This window comes from Notolepis coatsorum (genome assembly GCF_963971535.1).
Source record: "Notolepis coatsorum genome assembly, chromosome: 9".
In the NCBI taxonomy this organism is placed as follows: Eukaryota; Metazoa; Chordata; class Actinopteri; order Aulopiformes; family Paralepididae; genus Notolepis; species Notolepis coatsorum.
This window is the reverse complement of record NC_140173.1, coordinates 138,763,724-138,787,740: the sequence shown is the minus strand read 5'-3', so window position 1 is coordinate 138,787,740 and position 24,017 is coordinate 138,763,724. Positions and strand designations below refer to the sequence as shown.

The following is a 24,017-nucleotide window of genomic DNA, read 5'->3' as shown; positions in this document are numbered from 1 at the left end:
ATTTTCTTAAGGCGCAATCACATCCCTGTGTAGTACATGCATCTGATTAGCATTACTACTCAGTAGTACTAATTTATATATACTGTTTAATCACTTGTACATTGTATATTGCTATTGCACTTTACTGTTACATTTGTACTCATCTATCGGTTCCAAACCGGAAAACGTACCTTTCTCCCCAGAAGACCCTCTCTCTCATAAAGATTATCCGGACTTCACATCATGACGTGCATCACAGGGTTTGTTCTCTGGCTTTGGGAACGAGTTGTACTTGTTGACAAATATTGATTTTTACTGTCCTGGGACCATAGACGGAGCATAAATTGATTCTTGAATTGAATAATACTCTCTTTGAAAGATGGTGGTCCTTGAGATTAGACTTTTCTCAAGAGGGCAGTAACGATCCTATGGCCATAACAAACAAACAAATAGGGTTAGTGTGACCTATCACAGGGTGTTATGGTTAGTGTGACCTATCACAGGTTTTTTGGGTTATTGTGACCTATCACAGGGTGTTAGGGTTTGATTCGATTTGAAATCTTTTTATTTCGAACATGCAATGAATACAAACAAACAATAACAAAAGCAAAACACAACTCAATCTACATGTTCGAAAAGGAGTAGGAAGAAGTATACACTTATTTAATCCTACCCCTTTTCCACTACTCAAATGAGTGTACTATTTTAAAACATAAAAAAGAAAAAAAAGAAATATATATATATGCAAAACAAAAAAACAAAAACTATATATGTAAAACATGAAAGAAATAAAATTAAAATGTAAACACCCGTGAATATCAAGTCCCTTCCTCATCCCTGTACCTTGTGAACATCATTTCCTTATACATCAGTTTGAATTGTCTCATGTTTGGACATTGCTTTAGCACCACATTAGTTAGTTAGGGTTAGTGTGACCTATCACAGGGTTAGGGTTAGTGTAACCTATCATCTTTTTATAATCCTATAGCTGAATATCAGGAGGTGGCCCCTGATAAAATGTTAGCTTGAAATGCACTGAATCCCAAGCTGCTTGTCCTCGTCATTTAAAATGATGAGATATAGTGTGATATAGTTCATTTGAATGTATTTTTTACATTTGAAAGCGTGACACAAATATTAGCCTACGAGATGACTACTAGCCTACTAGATGACTACAACCAGCTTGGGATTCAAATGGTTTTAATTTCAAGCTAACATTTTTAACGGGACTGCTCTGGGAGCGACCTCCTGATATTCACAGTCTGTCTCTATTTGTCTCAAAACAAAGCAAACTAATCTAAACTGAATTAGATTAAACAAAATTAGACTAAACTAAACTAAACAAATCTTAAAACTAAATAAACTAAACTTCTATTGTCCAATGCCAATACTATCCATTAATTTCGGGTCACTAGACATGATATCTGCCATCCAGCAGAATAAAGACTACTGCAGACCTGGGGTGATTACAGTTATATTATCATACTGGCCAATCGCGTCTCGCTCTGCCATTATGAGATATCATCTCCAGCACCTACTGTGCGCGTGAAAAATTGCACATGCACATCACTTGCACGTGACCACGCGTACTCCCGTGCGTGCCTCTACAAGACACAGGAAGTGGTCACGTCCACGCCCTTCCTTATTTTTTTCCATCCGTGGATCTGCTATATTAAATTTTTTATTTTATTTATCCTTTATTTATCCGGGAATGTCCCATTGAGATACAAGATCTCTTCTTCCAGGGAGTCCTGACCAACACGGCACACAACAAGTTTCAACATAAAACAGGGCATTAAACAAAAAACATACAATTCAAATATAAATACAGAAAGTCATTTGTGCAGTGGCAAGGAGCATAATCACATCAACAATAGTATCAGGTAAAACAGTTACATGTTTCATGAAGGGCTAATCGTAGCATACCTTTAAAAGCATTTACAGTAGGAAGTGCCTCTAGACCAAGGCATGTGAGCGGCGCGGCGCGAGAGCGGCGTGGGGCGAGAGCGGTGTGGGGAGCGGAGCGGGCGGTTTTGACGTGAGCGACGGAGTGGGTTTTAAAATGGGTCGGCGCGACTTCCGGAGCGAGAGTTCTCCTCCGCTCCAATCCACTCCGGGCCGCTCACAGTGGTTTAACACTGATGTAATATACATGTAGTACAATGCCATTTTCAAAAGCGTGACACAAATATTAGCCTACGAGATGACTACTAGCCTACTAGATGACTACAACCAGCTTGGGATTCAAATGGTTTTAATTTCAAGCTAACATTTTTAACGGGACTGCTCTGGGAGCGACCTCCTGATATTCACAGTCTGTCTCTATTTGTCTCAAAACAAAGCAAACTAATCTAAACTGAATTAGATTAAACAAAATTAGACTAAACTAAACTAAACAAATCTTAAAACTAAATAAACTAAACTTCTATTGTCCAATGCCAATACTATCCATTAATTTCGGGTCACTAGACATGATATCTGCCATCCAGCAGAATAAAGACTACTGCAGACCTGGGGTGATTACAGTTATATTATCATACTGGCCAATCGCGTCTCGCTCTGCCATTATGAGATATCATCTCCAGCACCTACTGTGCGCGTGAAAAATTGCACATGCACATCACTTGCACGTGACCACGCGTACTCCCGTGCGTGCCTCTACAAGACACAGGAAGTGGTCACGTCCACGCCCTTCCTTATTTTTTTCCATCCGTGGATCTGCTATATTAAATTTTTTATTTTATTTATCCTTTATTTATCCGGGAATGTCCCATTGAGATACAAGATCTCTTCTTCCAGGGAGTCCTGACCAACACGGCACACAACAAGTTTCAACATAAAACAGGGCATTAAACAAAAAACATACAATTCAAATATAAATACAGAAAGTCATTTGTGCAGTGGCAAGGAGCATAATCACATCAACAATAGTATCAGGTAAAACAGTTACATGTTTCATGAAGGGCTAATCGTAGCATACCTTTAAAAGCATTTACAGTAGGAAGTGCCTCTAGACCAAGGCATGTGAGCGGCGCGGCGCGAGAGCGGCGTGGGGCGAGAGCGGTGTGGGGAGCGGAGCGGGCGGTTTTGACGTGAGCGACGGAGTGGGTTTTAAAATGGGTCGGCGCGACTTCCGGAGCGAGAGTTCTCCTCCGCTCCAATCCACTCCGGGCCGCTCACAGTGGTTTAACACTGATGTAATATACATGTAGTACAATGCCATTTTCAACCAATGAGAAGGGTGAACCATCACTCACATCCTGCTAGACCAAAGTATATTCCGCCATTGTTGTTGTTGTTAGCTTACATGCTAATGTGAATGGCAGCGACCATAGCATTGTGGCTAGGCTAGCTACCATCGCTTAGTAGAGCTAGTTGAATGGATAAACGTTATTTAACATTTCAGAATGGGTACAATTACAATACGGCTCAATACAAACAATTGTTAAGGGGCCCAGGGGGTGTAGACTGTTGTAGTTTGGTCAAATCAACCTAATTTACATCATGCTCCAAAAAATTATTCTGCTGAGCGAGCTGTGGAGCGATGTGGAGCGGGGAGCGCTTGATTCGTAAAGGAAGGTGAGCGGAGCGGAGCGCTGAGCGGCGTGGCGGCGGGATCAACATGAGCGATTAGCAGAGCGGAACAAGCCGTCTAGAGCGAAGAGCGGATTTCTCGTCCGCGCCGCTCCGCTCACATGCTCTGCTCTAGACAAAGTTTTACTTGCAGCGTATTCCATAAAAAGGGAGCATAGTGGGAGAATACAGCTTTACCAAGCTCTGACTGCATCAAAGGAACATTTAAAAGCATCCCATTTGCTGCTCGTCTGGTATTAAAAAAGCAAGTATAAAAGGACAGAATATATGCACTTCAACCAGGTGGAACATTGTTATGAAGCAAAGGGAGAAATTACGCAATGTTGGACTTTCGCCAGAGGTTCGCCAGCTCCCGGACCCTTCATAGGCACATCCGAAGGGAACGTCGGTCCTATTCTGAACTTTCCTCGTCCTTGGCAGTGGACCGATGGACTACGCGCAGTCGAGCCACGCCACGCTCAGGTAGGACCGACAACGCCAGGCGTTGGTACTAGCATATTCAATACTACTCGTTGTCTTGTGAGACGACCGGGCGATGTATTGGCGCGGGGGGCTGGGTATTTGGATAAATGTGGTCATCATGACTCGTTGTTGAATGTTTTTCCAATTATCCTGGCGCCATGTGTCCCCCGCCTGGGATAACCTGGAGACAAAGAGAACAGGTTGTCACGGTGCCGACAGCCTCTGCGGCCGAGGGATCGGCTATATTAGATGGGCACGCCCTGAAAAAACGTTGGCATCTAGTTGTGTCTAGCACGCTCTCCGGTTACTCCCCCCCGCTACACTACGGGACTCAAGACTCTGATTTGTCCCCTTTGGCTGCGGGCCGCATTCTTCCAGTGAAGCGCAAGCGGCCCCACATATCGCTTCTCATGGAGACAGTTGCTAGCTAGGCCTGGGTCTGTCTATGAGAATGCTGTGCTGTCAGGAGGCTCCCACGCCACACGTCCTGCATCTGTGTTTGGTGAGCCTGGTGTTGTATCTGTTGACGGAGCAGGGTTCCCTGTATCTAAAAAGATTTGTCAGAGGGGGAACCCTAGGCCCAGGAGGTCGCAGCACGAGTTCCCCCACCCCCGCCCTCGCCAGGCCGGGTATTACGTTAGTGCCTCCCCCGGCCGGACTTCCGGCAGTGGTCAGTCAGGCACGCGTAATTTGGGTGGTAGTAATATCACTAAAGGGCTACGGTGTGTAGGGACTCACCCTATCGGGCAGCGTGCGGACCACACACCATGCATGTCCAGCTGCAGAGCAGGCTGTCCCCAGCAAGCTAAGCCGGGAAGATGCTCAGCGGGGGAGTCTCTTTCTACAGGGGTGATGGTCGCTCCCCCCGTACCAGACCGCACGCAGAATCGCACGGTGTCGGGGTCCCGCCTTGGGTGCGATTACCTCGTTGGTAGAGTCAGGGTGCGATATCCCGGCTCCGCGAGACACCCTGCTTGCGCGGTTGGCGAGACCAGGGTTGGCAATGCACAGCGGGAGGGACCGGGCCACTTATCTACGATTCCTAGCGGACCAGCGCCAGTTGGCTGCAGGGGCGCTTTGGGATTATCACCACGTATGGTTACAGAAGTGCCATATGTCGGCGTGGATGGAGAAAACGCTGAGGGCGGGGCTTGTGTTGCAGTTTGCACACCCCCACCCTCCGTTTTCGGGTTTGGTACAGACTCTATTGTCAGGGTCCACGGCAGTGACAGCCCTGGCCGAAGAGATTCGTTCTCTGGTGGCGAAGCAGGCCGTCGTCGTTGTCCCAAGGGAGGATGCGATGAGTGGCGTTTACTCCCGGTATTTTCTTGTGCCCAAAAATCGGGAGGTGTCACACCCATACTGGACCTGTCTGCGTTCAATCGTTTGATTGTGGCGAGAAGGTTCAGAATGTTGACCGTCAAACACCTGTTAAGCGCTGTCAGAGTGGGAGACTGGTTCACCTCCATAGACCTGAAGGATGCGTATTTTCACATCCCGATCTTCCCTCCTCACAGGAGATACCTACGCGTCCTGTTTCAGGGCATAGCGTACGAGTACCAGAGGCTGCCGTTCGGCTACTCTCTGGCTCCTCGCACATTCACCAAGTGCGTGGAGACCGCGCTGGGACCTCTGCGTCATCAGGGGATACGAATTTTATTCTACCTCGACGACATTCTGGTCCTCAGCCGGTCAGAGGAGATCGCCAGGTCTCATACCAGGCAGGTGGTGGAATTCCTCACCAGTCTGGGTTTTGCAACCCACCCACCCACACACAACATGTTACAGCCACAGCCAGGCACTAGTTTTTTCACTGCCTGCTTTCATTACAGCGAGCTTCCTATGACCATATATGGGTGTCTTCCTGTTCCTTTTATCCTGACTCGTTCCCATCACCTGTTCTGACTACACACCTGCCTGCCATCAGCTCATCACCGTTCCTGTTATCAAGCCTGGTTCTCTATCCACTGGCCTCACCTGCCTCACACTGGTGTGCACCTGCCTCACACTGGTCTCACCTGCCTCACACTGGCCTCACCTGCCTCACACTGGTCTCACCTGCCTCACACTGGTCTCACCTGCCTCACACTGGTCTCACCTGCCTCACACTGGCCTCACCTGCCTCACACTGGTCTCACCTGCCTCACACTGGCCTCACCTGCCTCACACTGGTCTCACCTGCCTCACACTGGTCTCACCTGCCTCACACTGGTCTCACCTGCCTCACACTGGTCTCACCTGCCTCACACTGGTTTCACCTGCCCCACACTGGTCTCACCTGCCTGCTTGCCCCACACTGGTCTCACCTGCCTGCTTGCCTCACACTGGTCTCACCTGCCTGCTTGCCTCACACTGGTCTCACCTGCCTGCTTGCCTCACACTGGTCTCACCTGCCTGCTTGCCTCACACTGGTCTCACCTGCCTGCTTGCCTCACACTGGTCTCACCTGCCTGCTTGCCTCACACTGGTCTCACCTGCCTGCTTGCCTCACACTGGTTTCACCTGCCTGCTTGCCTCACACTGGTCTCACCTGCCTGCTTGCCTCACACTGGTCTCACCTGCCTGCTTGCCTCACACTGGTCTCACCTGCCTGCTTGCCTCACACTGGTTTCACCTGCCTGCTTGCCTCACACTGGTTTCACCTGCCTGCTTGCCTCACACTGGTCTCACCTGCCTGCTTGCCTCACACTGGTCTCACCTGCCTGCTTGCTTCACACTGGTTTCACCTGCCTGCTTGCTTCACACTGGTTTCACCTGCCTGCTTGCTTCACACTGGTTTCACCTGCCTGCTTGCTTCACACTGGTTTCACCTGCCTGCTTGCTTCACACTGGTTTCACCTGCCTGCTTGCTTCACACTGGTTTCACCTGCCTGCTTGCTTCACACTGGTTTCACCTGCCTGCTTGCTTCACACTGGTTTCACCTGCCTGCTTGCCTCACACTGGTTTCACCTGCCTGCTTGCCTCACACTGGTCTCACCTGCCTGCTTGCCTCACACTGGTCTCACCTGCCTGCTTGCCTCACACTGACCTGACCTGCCTGCTTTCCCCACACTGACCTGACCTGCCTGCTTGCCTCACACTGACCTGACCTGCCTGCTTGCCTCACACTGACCTCACCTGCCTGCTTGCCCCACACTGACCTGACCTGCCTGCTTGCCTCACACTGACCTGACCTGCCTGCTTGCCCCACACTGACCTGACCTGCCTGCTTGCCTCACACTGACCTGACCTGCCTGCTTGCCTCACACTGACCTGACCTGCCTGCTTGCCTCACACTGACCTGACCTGCCTGCCTGTTGTCTCTGACCTCACATGTCTACTTGTTGCCTGCCTGCCTGTTGTCTCTGACCTCACATGCCTGCTTGTTCTCAGCTTCATTAAACCTTCTCAAAACGTCTCAATTCTCCTGTTCATCGTGTTCTGCATTTGGGTTTTCTTGAACACCATAACAAAATGAGGCTATGGGCCTAACAAGAGAGAGATTACAGATACACCACCTGTCAGACCATATTTGTTTGTTGATTGTAGCCACGCCCCCTTTTTAAATGTGGAGCCCTCTGGTTGGTCGAGAGGTTTAAGGGGGTGGGAATTGGGGGTATGGCATACCTTATAAGGGCATATAGCCACGCCCCTTTTAGTTTGATTGATTGTAGCCACACACCCTTTTGAGATGATTTATGCCCCCTAAGTCCCGCTCCCTTAAACCTCTCGACCAATCAGAGGGCTCCAAATTAAAAAGTGGGCGTGGCTACAATCAATCAAACTTTCCAAATATGGTCTGACAGGTGGTGTATCTGTAATCTCTCTCTCTAACATACACAATGAGGCTATGGGCCTAACATACACAATGAGGCTATGTGGCTGGGCTCTTGCAGACCAGAGTGTTAATTCAGCACTGAGGATGTGAAAAAGACAGAAACTCATGTTGATTCTCTTGACACGTTACCCGTGGCTTTTGGCATCAGACTTGCATATTGGTAAAATGCTTATAAATACACACAGTATACTGTATTTTATAGTCTGGACCTTTGACCCTTTTTATTCACACTTGTCACATTTGTTAATTAAACTCTTAAAACATGGCTTCACATCTGCAGCTTTGATGAGACCTCTAAGCCCAATAAAACATTTTATGAGAAGCAATAATCTCGATACGTTGTATGTCAATAGTCTTGACAGCGGTGGCGGCGGCGCCACCCAAGACTAAATTCAAGTTGGACTAAAAGTGCATAAAGATTTATGTTATTTGCCTCGGTTGAATCCTCATATAAAAATACCCTCTCACGGTCATTGTGTGGGTTTCTTACGCAGTGGGCACGAGGCAATTTAAAATAATATTTTTGTTAATGTTACAGTGTTACAGAAATAGATGTCTTGTGCTCTTAGACAGGACCACTCAATCAATCAATCCATCGATCGATCAAACCACACCTGGGGAGTGGTCACAGCAGATGTGTCATAGTATAATATGTAACGGATGGTACCATGAAGTGCAGTCACGAAGGGCTGGGGTGAGTAGCGGTGCTATGGGTTAAACTCACTCTCATCCTCAAAAAGACGGATAGACACGGTACAAAGTAGAGAATTCACCTCTTGGAATAATTGCCGCCGTTAATCTATTCTCAAAATTGGGTCTGGGAGCCAATTACATTAGCTGATGTATACCTGGTCGAATTACTCTGTGAGCGTAGAACTCCTGTGTGCAGGAGACACGTTGTGGGCGTGTTTGTTTACACACTGCTACTACACTTGCGTCGCCAATAAACATAATAGTTCAAGCCATTGCGTCGGCCTGAGAGAAGAATCAAGCATGGGAAATTGCGTCGGTCTGAGAGAAGAATCAAGCATCGGAAATGGTTAAAAAACCTTTGTTTACATAATGGTGCGGATTAAAACTTTCGTTTCTGGAGTCTGGACCCGTTTTCTGCCTGGCTCAAATCAAGCTGGCAGGCTCGTTCAAAGTTGAACACAGCTAGAACCTCCACCACAAGTCTCTGTAGATAGCTAATGGCTAATGCATCCTTACACTACTGGCAAATATATTCATATCTTAACCAACGTTGCAACTTGCAAGGCACTTATAATGAAACATTCCAACGGCGACATGAATTGTTCATCAATTCATTCAACCTAGCGTGCACTTATTTTCAACCTAGAACCTAAGCGCACGCTCTCTCTCTCTCTCTTGCTCTCTCTCTCTCGTTCTCTCGCTCTCTCGCTCTCTCTCTCTCTCTCTCTCTCTCTCTCTCTCTCTCTCGCTCTCTCTCTCTCTCGCTCTCTCTCTCTCTCTCTCTCTCTCTCTCGCTCTCTCTCGCTCTCTCACGCTCGCGCTCTCTCTCTCTCTCTGTGGGTCCTTCATTGCCGTCTTTGATTTAATGTTATCCTCTTACATAAAGGCCCCATGTCGTATTTGGGTAACTACTAGTAATGTAACTGAGTTACTATTTTTCAGTAACTAGCACAACACTGCGTAGAACACACATATTTTGAATGCCTCCGGCAGACTTCAAATGAGCCATTTTAATCTAGATGAATCTAGATTAACTCCAGGATTGCAGATAGATTAATCTAGATACTTTTTTTTTGTATCTATGACCACCTCTAATATATATATATTATGGGTAAGCACAGCTGTAATTAATAACATTAATAGCAGTTCTGTGGTATCGTTGTTCCATGCATGGCTCACCAGCACACCTGGATGAAATCAAGCCATTATTAATGTTATTAGTTACAGCCAGGGGTGTAAAAAGTACCCAGAAATTATACTTAAGTGAAAGTATGGGTACCGTCTCAAAATCTGACTCAAGTAAAAGTCAAAGTATCTGGCTAAAAACACACTTGAGTAAAAGTAAAAAAGTCCTACTTTTAAATGTACTTAAGTACTAAAAAGTTAAAGTAAAATTTTTTTTGAAAGGGATAGACCAGGGGTCTCAAACTCATTCCATCGTGGGCCAAGTTTTCATTTTAACTATACATTGCACCAGGTGAGTTAGTTGAAGAGGTGAGCCAATTAGTGAAATCATCAGCTGGTGTTTAGGCAAGGCTGGAATGAAACCAAGCATACACTCTGCCCACAATGGAATGTGTTCTGCGATAGACAATGCTGAAGACAGACAGAAGACAGAATACTGGAGTACCCTGAATAATATCACAATATTAACCACAGCATAATGCGGATCAGACTGTCTATTCTTCTGATAGCAGGTGTTTAATCAAAGATCCCTGCTTTCTAGTGTTGCACAAGGACCAATCAGCATGGGTATGGGCGGGTTCATTTTCCATTGATGGGGATTTGATTGGCTGTTTACCTGTGGTCGCAGGATTAATAACGTTAACGTTAGTTCGGCCAGATAAACAATTAAAATATACTAATTAAAATGGTTGGACCTGTGAGATTTGTACTTTGTACTTTGTAGGTCTGCATTTTAAATGTAAGGAGTAAAAAGTATGTATTTTTTCTCTGAAATGTAATCGAGTAAAAGTACAAAGTATACAAACCTAATAATACTTGAGTAAAGTACAAATCCCCCAAAACAGTACTTAAGTATTGTAACAAAGTACAATTACTCAAGTACTTTACACCCCTGGTTACAGCCGTGTTCTTCCATCTATGACACATCAAAATGTCTGCAGGAGTGATTGGGGATCTGGGGAATGGGGTGGGATACCAAACAACATCAGGTGTCATGTAGAGAGAGAGAGATAAAAAAAAAAAAGGCATTCAAGGGAACAGAGGTAGAAAGAGACAGCGACATGGAGAGAAACCGTAGGGGAGAGAGAGAGATAGTGAGAAGGAGGCATTCTGTGAGAGAAGAACAGTGTGACCCTCGCCGTGGGAACAGACACTGGAATCAATAACGTCCAGCATTTGGCCAACAGCACTTTGTTTTAAACTGGGTGGAAGCCACACTCCATGAAGCCCCTTCTTCTCCCTTTGTTACAGAGACTCTAGACTTGTACGCGCCTGCGTGGCAACATGGCATTTAAACGTTTGGGACTCCGGAATTGAAGACCTAATTACCTAACTGCAACTGACAGGAGAGCCTCGGTGGGTCTTTCAGTCTCGCACTCTCTCAGCTCCCCAGTCTCTCGGGTTCCACATTATGAAGCTGATTAAGAATTCATATTCTGTGTGCAGCGGTTGTCAGAGGTGGGGGACCGGTGGAGTAGTCCTTGGTGGGGGGGTGGGTCCCCAGGAAAATTAGCAATAGTAAAATATCACTTAATTGGAGGTTGTGTGAGAATGACTTTCAACAATAGATTTCACTCTGCCTATCCTTGCCTCCACACTTACGTAATAGACAGTTGTGCAATTGTGCACTGTACTGTTATTTTGTGTGTAAGGTGGCCAGTATGTACTATTCTTGTGTGTGCCACCATTTTGGCGCCTGTATCCCTCATTGCTGATAGGCCTACTGTAGGTAGGCCTACCTACCGTCCAGTCCACCCTATAGGCTGCTACGGCCATGTGGAGTTTCCTACCCCATATCCCACTGTATTTACCCCATATCCCTGTGTTTACCCCATATCCCATTGTGTTTACCCCATATCCCATTGTGTTTTTTTGCACACTGTAATAGACCTGTTCGCTTTATTTCTGTATATTTACAAACATACCGTGTTCGAGCCAATCAGAAATAACTGAGAAACTATGGCACTCCCCTAACCTCGTTCCCAGTTTTATCTCTGTGAGATAAAGCCTGGTAAAGAACTACTGCCGAAAGTGTCTATGGGGTAGAATTTCCGGTGTATGTACTTCCCCTGGAAGCTGCCTCCGAACGGATAAATCATGACACGGTGTTCATGAAAATGCATTCCCCCCAGAAACAACCTCGTTATCGCCGCCTCGTCCAGCCTCATGCACGGAGATAAAACTGGGAACGAGGTTAGTCACGATACCCGAAAAATGGAACAGACGAGTACCGTTACGCCCACGAAACCAGTTGAGGATACCGGCCGAAGAAAAAGATGTCTGCTTCGTTCTTTGTTTCGCTGGGGACTATAAACAGATCTGGGCTGACCGGAACCAGTAAGCCTGTAGCCTGTACTTCCTGTAGTTCCGTTTAGACACTTTAGGAGGCATATCTTGTCCAGCCTAGCACTCCCCTGACTAAAAGTTGTTTCAAACGAAAACGGTTGGATGTAATTTTGCATGGCTGTGAGTGTGAGTCTTTCACATTTTACATATCTAGCGTTGGCATGGATTGATTGTTTAGATCGCTAGCATGGCTAACAAATGCATTGTAGTCTGCCCTGTTGTTCTGACCAGGATTATGTTCCTTTCTGCCCCGGTGAGTTTTACCTCTGTTACACCTACATCTGTTGCCTTGCTGTGTTACTGTGTTTGGGAACTTTGGATCCAGGTCGATTTCCTAAATTTGTGACATATGCTGATGACTTTTATATGCTGATGACTTTTAAATGGTGATGACTCGGCTTTCATGGACAACAAGCTGTCATTGCATTTAGGTAAGACGGAGTGCATTTAATTTGAATCTAAGCACAAACTAAGGAATTCATATAGTGTTTTAGTTGCAAGTAATGAAGTGACAGTGATAATGGGGTGAAGGTGATAGAAAAGCAATCCCATGTTACTTATATGGGATGTGAGATAGACCAGCATAATATGACACAGGGAACAGGGCTCTCAGGATAATGGAAAAGGTCCATGCAAGGACAGTTTTTACCAAGAGTATCAAATGATCTCGATAAGACACTGTGTGGACACATCTCATATTATTCTATTTATATTCTATGATATATTATTTACTGTATGTATATTGTTATAAAACAAATACCATTATAAATTGATGAGGTCATTACATACCCATGATAAAGATCAGCTCTACATGTGATTATGACAGAGCAGCGGAGCAGACAGATGTGAGCAGAATGCTCCTGGTGTGAACAACCAGGCTGCTGCTGGTTGGGTCCAGTTGCCTGGGTTGGCTCTGTGTTTTTGTTGCCAGAGCTGTTCACCAAACAGGGTATAGCTGGGTAAGTAGCTAATGTTTGAGTTATAATTTTTTTCTAATTTCAGCAAGATACTCAACACTAGCTGCTATTAGTAGCTAGCCACGTTTCTAGCTAGTTAACGTTAGCTACAGTAGCTAGCTAACGTTAGCTAGCTAGGCTACCAACCACATTCTACATTCAAGCTAAAGTGTAGGAAAGCCCTTGTTAATAGCCCTTTAAATATATTATCATTGTTCATTGACAAGAGATAATGATTAATGTTATGCAAGATTTCCACTAGGGCAGGAGTCGGCAACCTTTTACTATCAAAAGAGCCATTTTCGTGCCCTTCCTGCACGAAATAAAATGTATCTGGAGCCCTTAAAATGAAGATAACAGTGTATAACGTTTTATATATAATAATTATTATACTATATATAGAGAGGGATTGGAATTTATTCAAAAGCTTATTTCTAGTATGTACCTATTGTTATTCTCGGTCTCAAGTGTAGGAGAGGAGACAGAAATGACAGCTGCCACCAAATCCAGTTTTTGGGAAGATACACCACGTGTGGTTCAGAAGAGAAGTGTTTCTGACCTGCTTATTGGAGATTTCCCTGTAAGGTTGTAGAGACAGGATAGGACCGGCAGCACATCACCACAACTACCTATAAACATTGGGTTTAAATGAACCACCATGGCCTTCAAACTCACATGATAGCCTATTGAGGGAGGTTGAGAATTGACTATACAGGTAGATACACTCTATACAGACAGGTAGAGACGCTCTATACAGACAGGTGGACCAAGTATAGTGATTAGGTTACGCCAAGACGAAGAGGACGTTCGGCAGGTGGACTGTGAAGATGAACGTTAAAGTGTTGCGTGTTAGAACGTTCAGTCGGGATTTATTATTTATTCCGCCGATTTTTTTCCAGTAACTCCTGCCAGAGCTTTTCTTGGTCCAACTCGAGTTGCTATTACTTTTTGGAAAGTTTCACTGCACCGTTTGGCTACAAATCGACTTTAAACGGGAACTTTTGGTCCATAAGGAATGAATGGCAGAACATTCTAGAACATTTGTGATGTCACAGTATGATGTCCTAATAGTTCATTCTAGAACATTTGTGATGTCACATTATGATGTCATAATAGAACATTCTAGACCATTTGTGATGTCATAGTATGATGTCATAATAGAACATTCTAGAACATTTGTGATGTCACAGTATGATGTCATAATAGAACATTCTAGAACATTTGTGATGTCAGAGTATGATGTCATAATAGTACATACTAGAACATTTGTGATGTCACAGTATGATGTTATAATAGAACATTCTAGAACATTTGTGATGTCACAGTATGATGTCATAATAGTACATTCTAGAACATTTGTGTATCTTGCTTGGAAGTGTAGTCTATCCCCTGAAGGGGAGGAGCCGAACCATGGGGGCGTGGTCAACATAGACCAATGAAAGAGGATATCTCTACTGGTTATGATGTCATAATAGAACATTCTAGAACATTTGTGTTCTATATATATATAGAACAATTCTAACAGCCCTCCAAGAGAGGAGATGATGTTTGTATTGTGATTGTATGACAAGAGGAGCAGAGAAGAAGGAGACAGAGACGATAGAAATGTGTTTTGAAGATGAGAAGAAGAAGAGGAGTGTAAACTTTCTCAAGTGTGGGCGAAGCAAGAATTGTGGAGGGCAGTAATACGCCACGATGCGTCTACACTGCCGGAAATTCAAATAAGAAGAAGAAGAAGAAGAATTCAAATAATAAGAAGAAGAAGAATTCTCTCAGAAGATCTCATTCTGAAGAAGAATCAGGACTGACACATAGACTGCTGCATTTCTCAAACAAGAGGCCTAAGGTGAGTGTCCACAACGGCTAGCTAGCTGTTCTACTTGAATACTGAATGTTAATATTGAATCAGACACTATTGAATATTTAATGTTAATATTGAATCAGACAATATTGAATACTGAATGAAAAAAGACTCATTTAATCAGATGAATCACTTTATTTGAGGATATTAAAAAAAGTATTATTTTATTTTATTTTTTATTTTTAATTAAAAATGAAGGTTCGAACGTCCGTTTAATCAGATTAATCACTTTATTCAAATTGAGGATTTAGTTTGAGGATAAAAAAAATATATATATACTTATTATTATTCTTTTTTTATTATAATTTTTTTTATTAAAAACGAAGGTTCGAACGACCGTTCGAAAAACCCTGACGAAGTTTGAATCCCAAAAACAGGCTTCGGGGACAGCCTTACCAAACATCATTATTTATATTATTCAAATGACACTCAAACATGTTCCGTTCTGATGTCACAGTATGATGTCATAATAGGACATTCTAGAACATTTGTATCTATTTAACAATTCTCTCAGAAGGTCTCATTGTGCATCTTGAAACTCCTGTTCAGACAGATAGACTAAACAACACATAGACTGAAGCCATTTCTCAAACAAGATGCCTAAGGTGAGTGTCCACAACGGCTAGCTAGCTGTCCGCGCGGGGAAATAGTGAAAGTGTGGGTGATGCCTGTGCACCGCCGGCCACCGGCAGAGGGTCTATGAATTGTTGAATAGATACACAAATGTTCTAGAATGTACTATTATGACATCATACTGTGACATCACAAATGTTCTAGAATGTTCTATTATAACATCATACTGTGACATCACAAATGTTCTAGAATGTTCTATTATGACATCATACTCTGACATCACAAATGTTCTAGAATGTTCTATTATGACATCATACTGTGCCATCGCAAATGTTCTAGAATGTTCTATTATGACATACTGTAACATCACAAATGTTCTAGAATGGTCTATTATGACATCATACTGTGACATCACAAATGTTCTAGAATGGTCTATTATGACATCATACTGTGACATCACAAATGTTCTAGAATGTTCTGCCATTCATTCCTTATGACCAACATTTCCTGTTTAAAGTCAATTTGTAGCCAAACGGTGCGGTGAAAAAGTTATAGCAACTCGAGTTGGACCAAGCCGGTAGTTTCTTTTTTTTTGTATCCACTTTTTCTCCCATCCCAATTTCGCCTCGCCAATTCTCCCTTCAATTCTCCCCTCCCCTGTCTCGAACGTGGCCAGACCATGCCTCCCACTGGTCGGCTGCAGTGATGACGAAGCCTTGCATCACGTGTCCCCTCCGGTACACGAGGAGGCAGCCTGTCGCATCTTTTCACCTGTACAGCGCGATCTCTCAGTGGCGAGGAGTAATGAGGCTCATGCTGCCCCGGTTACTTCCTGCATCTGCTGTACAGGCGCACCAACCGACCTGTAGGAGTCGCTGTCCACAACGTCCGATCCCCACCGGCTTTCCCACCCCCTAACACTGCCAATTGTATTAGTATGAACGACCAGCCAAGCCGGAAGCAACGCCGAGAGCTGGGCTCGAACCCAGCATCTCCTGCGTTAGTGGCGAGCGCCTTGCCCACTGCGCCACTTAGCCGCCCTCAAGCCGGTCGTTTTGATACCTTACACTTGTGTGTGGTGTGAAAGCTCTGGCAGGAGTTACTGGACAAAAATCGGCAGAATAAATAATAAATAAATAAAAATAAATAGTATAGATTACAATAGTGTGGGTGGTCACCTCACTGTAATCAATGTGGACGGCCACCTCTTTCTCAGTAAGGCTCTCCTTGAGTGACTTCAGCCTCTGGAACTGGTGCTGGATGTTATACACATGAATGGCCAGTATATTTACATGGTCCTGAGTGAGGTCAACAAGTTTGTCGATAGATGTGTGTCTTCTCCAGTGCTGTGTTTTTGACATTCGTCTCCTCCAGTGCACCATCTTTTCCCTTTTTTGTGATTTTACCTGTCCGGGTAACCCACTGGTCCCAGGAAATTATGTTTCCCTTGGTTGATGGATCAATAGTTGTAGGGAAGGTTTTGCCTTGGCATTGAATGCACCTTCTGTACATGCATTTCCATATCACTTGAGCTGCAGACACAGGACTCAACTATTTCAGTTGTGGATGGTGTGGCAACAATCCCAAGCTGGTGAAGCTTCTTGATTTTTTTAATTGGAAATTCTCGTGGATTTTGCAGGCACAGCTTTCTCTTTGGGAAACGTTGGGTCTCACGGTCCAAAAGGGCTTCAGTCTGCAGAACTGAGCCCTTGAGAGTTTGTAGCGAGGATGCTGACTGAAAAATGTAACATGTAGTCTCTCCATAGTGTCAGTCAGTGCCCTCTTCCTGAACACTTGTCCTTTCTTGCGGACTTCCCCTGTTTTGCCATTGATGACGGTTGAGTTGTCATCCTGGTGCAAGAAACGACTCACAACATGTCCCATCAATCGTCTCTGGCTGTTGTTGGGCAGGGTCTTGGGCTCTCTCCGGTGGGTGGCTCTCTTCTCAATGGTGCCTATCAAAGGTGCTGGTCCTTTTTTGTTTTTTCTTGTAGCCTTCTAAGCTGCTTCGTTAGGTTAGAGTATTTTCGGGACTGGATTTCCAGTTGATCTTTTGTCGCCCTCAGTTTTGACATCAGAGAGGTTATGGTTGCCTTCCTTTTTCTTCCTGCTTTGGGGGTGGAGGTCTGCTCTGGTGTTGGGCAGTTCAAAGGTGGATCGGGAGGGCTTGGTACTACCTGGACATCCTGCATCCTCCTTTTTCTTCTTGCTTTGGGGGTGGACGTCTGCTCTGGTGTTGGGCAGTTTGATGGCAGTTCTGGGGGGCTTGGTGGTACCGGTAGGCCTCCATCTTGCTCCGGTACCTGTGCGGCATCTGGCTCATTGATGGAGGGAGGGGTCAAATCCAAGACGGCATTCAGTGTTTTCTTTTTAGCATAATGCCTGTTCGAATTTTCTCTCCATTGTTTTTGTTTCCTTTCATATTGTTTGGAGGTAAGATCTTCCATTTTCTTGATCTTACCATTTTCCTTTCGTTTTTGATATCTAGAAATGGAAAGGAAGCATACCATAAAATTAGGAAAAACATATATGGACAGACCCTACACTAGTGTGTGTGCATATGTGTGTCCTACAGTAGGGTTCTCCCTGTGTGTGTGTGTGTGTGTGTGTGTGTGTGTGTGTGTGTGACCGACCTACCTACCTACCTACCTACCTACCTACCTACCTACCTACCTACCTACCTACCTACCTACCTACCTACCTACCTACCTACCTACCTACCTACCTACCTACCTACCTACCTACCTACCTACCTACAGTATGGCCTGAATGGCTTACAAAGTGCGAGTGTGTACACATCCTCTAGTAAGTGTTACCAACTATTACTATTTAATGACAAAGTTATGTGATGTGTTACCAGAACAACATGCGCCTGGTATATAGGAATAACTTCCACCAAGGACAAAGACATCCAATATTAAGCCACATCATCCATTTATGAATGAATAGATCATGTGTTTTCCTGTATGTGTTCCATATAGACCAGGGGTGCCAAACTCATTTTCACAGAGGGCCACATCAGCATTATGGTTGCCCTCAAAGGGCCAAAGACCGTATACATGTTAATGTAATGTAAAATAAATGTAGCTACTCATTTACATATTGTTAAACATGTTGTTTCTGTATTTATTACTTATTCAAGTTATACATATTGCATTATGCATTTGCATAGATGTAAAAATATATGTTAGCTTATGTTATTTTAACAAATAATTTTAGTTTATCAGAACCCCATATTACTCCATTAATCAATGATCAAACCATTCAAGTAAATAACAAAGAAGAAGATCATCAAATACAAGCTATGACATTAAGTTTGTTCAAAACCTTTTTGTCACAGTCAAGAGGGGCAGAACTAACAACTGAGCTGCAAAGAACATGTGGGACAGATGTAACAGATGTTACAAAAACAAATGGCTGCACACAACCTTGCAGAGGCCATACAGTACATCCAACTAATGGAAGATAGTTTAATTAACTTTAATTAACAGATTGCAGAATGGGTACAGTACAGTACAGCTCAATACACACAATTGTTAAGGGGATGCAGACCAGAGAAAGACTTTCGACTTGTTTACATCAGGGTCCACCATTTTCAATTCGTAATGAAATTGCTATTATGTGTCTGCATGAACACACAACTGTAACTGTACTAAAAAATAACAAAATAAGGGTTGTCTCAGTTCACAACTATATTGGTCAAGTTTTGGGTGGGACTTGTTTGCGTCCCTACAGCTTCTTATTCAATTGAGCGAGATGCTCGGTTATGTCACACAGCCAGTTTGCATCTGACAGTTCAGACAATATTTCTTCAACCCTTTGTTACCTATTCCGCCTGGATCTTTTTTGTATTTTGGGCTGTAAAATTGTCAAAGAATGTCTGAGGAGTAAGTGCTTTTGGCTTTTTTCCTTTGTTACTTCATCAATACCTCAGATGTTCAACATACATGTATGTGTAAGAATGTGTAATAACTAAGGCTGTCAAAGTTTTATTAACGCATTAACCCACAATTATTTTAACGCCGCTATTTTTTAACCCAAGATTAAATTAATGTTTACATTTTTTTTTTTTTACCAGAGCTCTTGGGGGGCCAAATCAAATGACGTGGCGGGCCACATTTGGCCCGCGGGCCATGAGTTTGACACCTATGATGTAGACCCTACACTCTCTCATTTTTGTTCATCCGGTTTATCCCTAAACAATCAATCCATGCCAAAGCTAGATATGTAAAAGGTGAAAGACTCTCACAGCCATGCTGGTTTGGCTAAATGACATCCAGCCGTTTTCGTTTGAAACAACTTATAGTCAGAAAGCGTCATGGTTTCTCCATAGAGCCCCATTATACTTTTAGTCAGGGACTGAGGGGAGTGTCATGGTTTCTCCATAGAGCCCCATTATACTTTTAGTCAGGGGAGTGTCATGGTTTTTCTGGTCTGCATCCTCTTAGCAGTTATTTTGTATTGTACTTATTCTGCAATCTGTTAATAAAGTTTTCAAACAATCAATCAATATATAGGCCTACTACTCTCAATCAGATTTCCACTAGAACGAGAGGTATTTATTGTAGTCACTGTCCTCACAAGTGCCTCTCTCTTCTAGTGTATTGTGCTCATAGATGATGATTTCCATGATGTTTTCACGATGCTGATCCATGCATGGATTCAATAACCACAAGTGTAAAAGTGAAATAGCTTGTTGTGATTATACGATTAAAAGGCTGCATTCAGTTGAAGGATTTACTTTAATGTTTAATCCAGTAAGAATAGTACTAGGCTATATAACATACATATGTGCAAGTAGATTACATTAACAACGTGTATTGCCCTTTTGACATGTAGCCTACATATTCATAATCATGAAAGTAAAAAAAAGTATTTTTTATTCTGTACTTAGTTTGAAAGTGGTCAGACAGTTCCCTCTGTGTGTAATACAGTCTTCACACATTCACAAATAACACTTACAGAAAAGCTGATTGTGCATGTTTGTGCACTGTAATAAAAGACTTTTTGTTTAATGGAAAAATGAATTGAACTTTTCCCTTCTTTTACTTTACTGTGAAACCGTGGTATTTTTGCCCAAGGTTATCATACCATCAAAATGTCATACCGGCACATGCCTAGCCACACCACCCATCTTGTGCAAGCGGGTTCCCTTCGAACCAACATGTTACCTTGTGCCCAAACAGCCAGCGCATGCTTTGCGCTTCACTAAAATAGAGCCCTATGTGTTTGGACACAGTGAATGGTTCCTGGCAGCTATACTGTATTTATCATTTGTTTTTCTTTGTTCACAGTTATGGCCCGGTCCAGTCTCAGTTCCAGTCTGTCAGAGGATCAGTTCCAGTGTTCCATCTGTCTAGATGTGTTCACTGACCCGGTCACCACCCCCTGTGGCCACAACTTCTGTAAGACCTGTATCATGCGCTACTGGGATAGCACTAGTGACCGCTGCCTGTGTCCCATGTGTAACAATGCCTTCGAGAGGCGACCGGATCTCAAAGTCAACACTTTAATCTCTGAAATGGCTGCTCAGGTTAATAAACTGGCTTCAGAGGACAGGGCCTGTAAGAAGCACAAAAGGCCTCTGGAATTGTTCTGTAAGAACGACAAGATGGGCGTGTGTTTTCTGAAGATACTCTCACACACCGAGGACCAACTCCACCTCCTCAAGAGCTCTGCATCCCTCTGCACCCTCCCCAGTCCCACAACCCAGACCTTGCCTGGAGTGAAGGTCCAGTTTGACCGAAGCCCCATGGAGGCCGTGAGGAGAGCTGTGGAAAATATGCAGAAGACGTTAGAGGAGACACTAGAGGTGATGGGAGTGAACACAGTGAGACAGTATGCTGTGGATGTGTCTCTGGACCCGGACACTGCTCATCGTCAACTCCTTCTCTCTGAGGACCGCAGACAAGTGAGATGGGGAGTAGCCAAACAGAGGCTCTCCCGTAATCCCAAAAGATTTGAGAACTACTACTGCATCCTGGGGAAGGAAGGGGTCGTCTCTGGGAGATTTTACTATGAGGTCGAGGTGCCGGGAAAGGTCTACTGGAGGATAGGCGTTGCCACAGAGTCCATTGAGAGGAAGAGAACCATCCCGTCTAATCCTGACAGCGGGGTCTGGGCTGTGGGATTGTACAGTGGTGTGTATAAAGCTCATGCTGACCCTCCTGTCACCCTCTCCCTGACAGAGACGCTTCAGACACTAGGGGTGTTTGTGGATTATGAGGCCAGAGATGTCTCCTTTTACAACGCAGACACTGGAGCCAACATCTACAGCTTCAGTCGTTGCCCATTCTATGAGAAACTGTATCCGTTCTTCTGCAACATAGACACGATGCCGCTGACCCTCCGCCGAGTCAGTCAGACCGACTGAAGCAGTGATTTGACAACAAGGCAGATGATTGGCGGTGGAGTGAGGGGAGTATGGTGTATGTTGGACTGTATGACCTGTGTCGTATATTTCTAAATGAAAACATGAATAAATGCAAGTGAAATGTACAAGGTAATGATTAGAAAGACAAAATTGGCTATAGTGAAGCTTGAGAGGGAGATCACCCCGCACTCAGCCAAATGGAGGACAATCTGGAGGGCAAAAGACTGTTTATGATGTTAATGCACATTCCACTGGTTGGTTAGCAGCTGTGGTTTAGGCCACCTCCAACTGACAAGAGAGGAAATCATTATCGTTGAAACAGGAACCAAACTCAGAATAACCGGTGAGATCATAAAAACCCTAAGGAAGGAATTTCAGGTTACAACACGGCAGCTGCTGACTAACCCAGAGGTCAGAAAGGTGACACAGGCTATTTGGAAATCTCCCATTACACAGAGAACTGCCACTAGTTGAAAGAACAATGCAAAGCAATGATATACTAAAAGATTTAGCAATTTCATAGGTTACATGTAGGCATAAACTATTAGAATAACTTAGTCACAGTAAAGAATAAAAACTCTTAAATATTAGAAGGTAAAACTATACAAATATTGGTCACATTATTTAATCAGTAAATCACAAAGTAGTCTGTTTCTTATCTACACTAGGTAAACATTTTGTCACAAGAAGCATGAAGAGATGGCACGCATTAAACTAATCAATGATTAAACAGGCCGGCAAGGTTCTATGGTAAAAACGGTTGTGTCAGCAGAAGAAATTGTGTAACATGTTGTAACCAGACCAGCAGACAAGCTTCTGCTGGAATGTGAAACGTGAATAGGCAGGCAGGGCTCTTTCTCTCTCCCCCTCCCTCTCTCTCTCTCTCTCTCTCTGATAAAAAGGGCTGATGGCGACGGACAGAGAGAGACACACCCGGTGACGGGAGCGAGGAGACAGGAAAGGATATCTCGAGAGCGAACACGACTCACACCAGAAGGAACCTGGAGAGACACGCCACACACACCGGCTGAGCGAAGGAACCTGGAGATGAGCGCTCCTTGCTTGAGCGCTGAACCTCCACCGACGGAGAGAGAATCATCAAACAGAACTCGAGAGCCGAGCAAGACACTCAGAGGAGACGGAGAAGGATCCTGAGAGCCAAGCCGTGACACAGAGGGACTGAGACCCAATGACAGACGAAATCGCTTCGCATCAGGGGAAGCGCTGACACACCAGAAAGGACCTGAAGACCCAGAGCCATGGGGACAGACGATGACAGAGATCGCATCGCAGCTGGAGCGCTGAAAACCTCCACCGACAGAGGGAGACTCGCCACTCAGGCTACTGAAGAGCCGATGACCCAGAGAGCCAATTGAGACCAGATGACCGAGCCGAGGTTCATAGCAGACTCCGCCGATACGAAATCAAGCACTCCCTGCCTGATCGGCGAGGAGACCAGGTTGTCTTGACAACCAGACCAGCGAACCACGAGAGAGAAGGCGCGTGTTGGCCATGGACAACCTGAGACAGCGAACAGCACCGAGAGACGATTAGATTGAATGAAAGAGACAATTAGATTGAACCAAAGAGACGATGTACTGTTTTAATTCCTAAAGCTGTTTTATTAATAAACACCGCCGCCCGTTGATTTTGACCATATCGTCAGTCTCCTCTTACTTGAACCGAACATCTGAGAAAATACCTAAACCAATGCAGAGGAAAGGGTGATATAGAAGACTATACGATCAATGAACTTAGATAGAGATAAATGAAGATAAGACACTTCACCTGGACAATGAAAGACAGGGGAGGAAGCAGTAGGAGAGAAAGAGGAAGTGAAGATAGGGGGTGGTAACATAATTATTATTATGATTATTAATAATAATGTATGAATATGTGTATTATTAATAATCGTATCTATATTACTAGGGCTGACCCCTATTAATCTATTAGTCGACTAATCGGTCGAAAGGGGCCGTAGTCGACTGGCCAACCTCTTAGTCGAATATAATTAATTTTTTATTTTTTTTATCATCATTTTTTTCAAAAGAAAAGAGGCCTAGAAGCGTGGCTAACGCTAATGGCACGCATACCAGAGGCTAACTGCCTACGAAAACAGGCACAGAGGCACTGAAAGAGGATTTCACCCATCTAATGAACACACTAGTGGGTGTGGT

The 24,017-nt window shown here is 44.3% G+C and overlaps 1 protein-coding gene across 1 annotated transcript; it reads left to right on the top strand.

The window, feature by feature from the left end:
* Window positions 1-20,763: 20,763 nt before the first annotated feature.
* On the top strand, window positions 20,764-21,840 carry LOC311234779 (E3 ubiquitin-protein ligase TRIM39-like; the record flags this gene model as incomplete). Its single annotated transcript, XM_084322023.1, has 1 exon — window positions 20,764-21,840. One exon carries the CDS (start codon window positions 20,764-20,766, stop codon window positions 21,838-21,840), a length of 1,077 nt encoding a protein of 358 aa, XP_084178149.1.
* Between the last annotated feature and the right edge of the window lie 2,177 nt (window positions 21,841-24,017).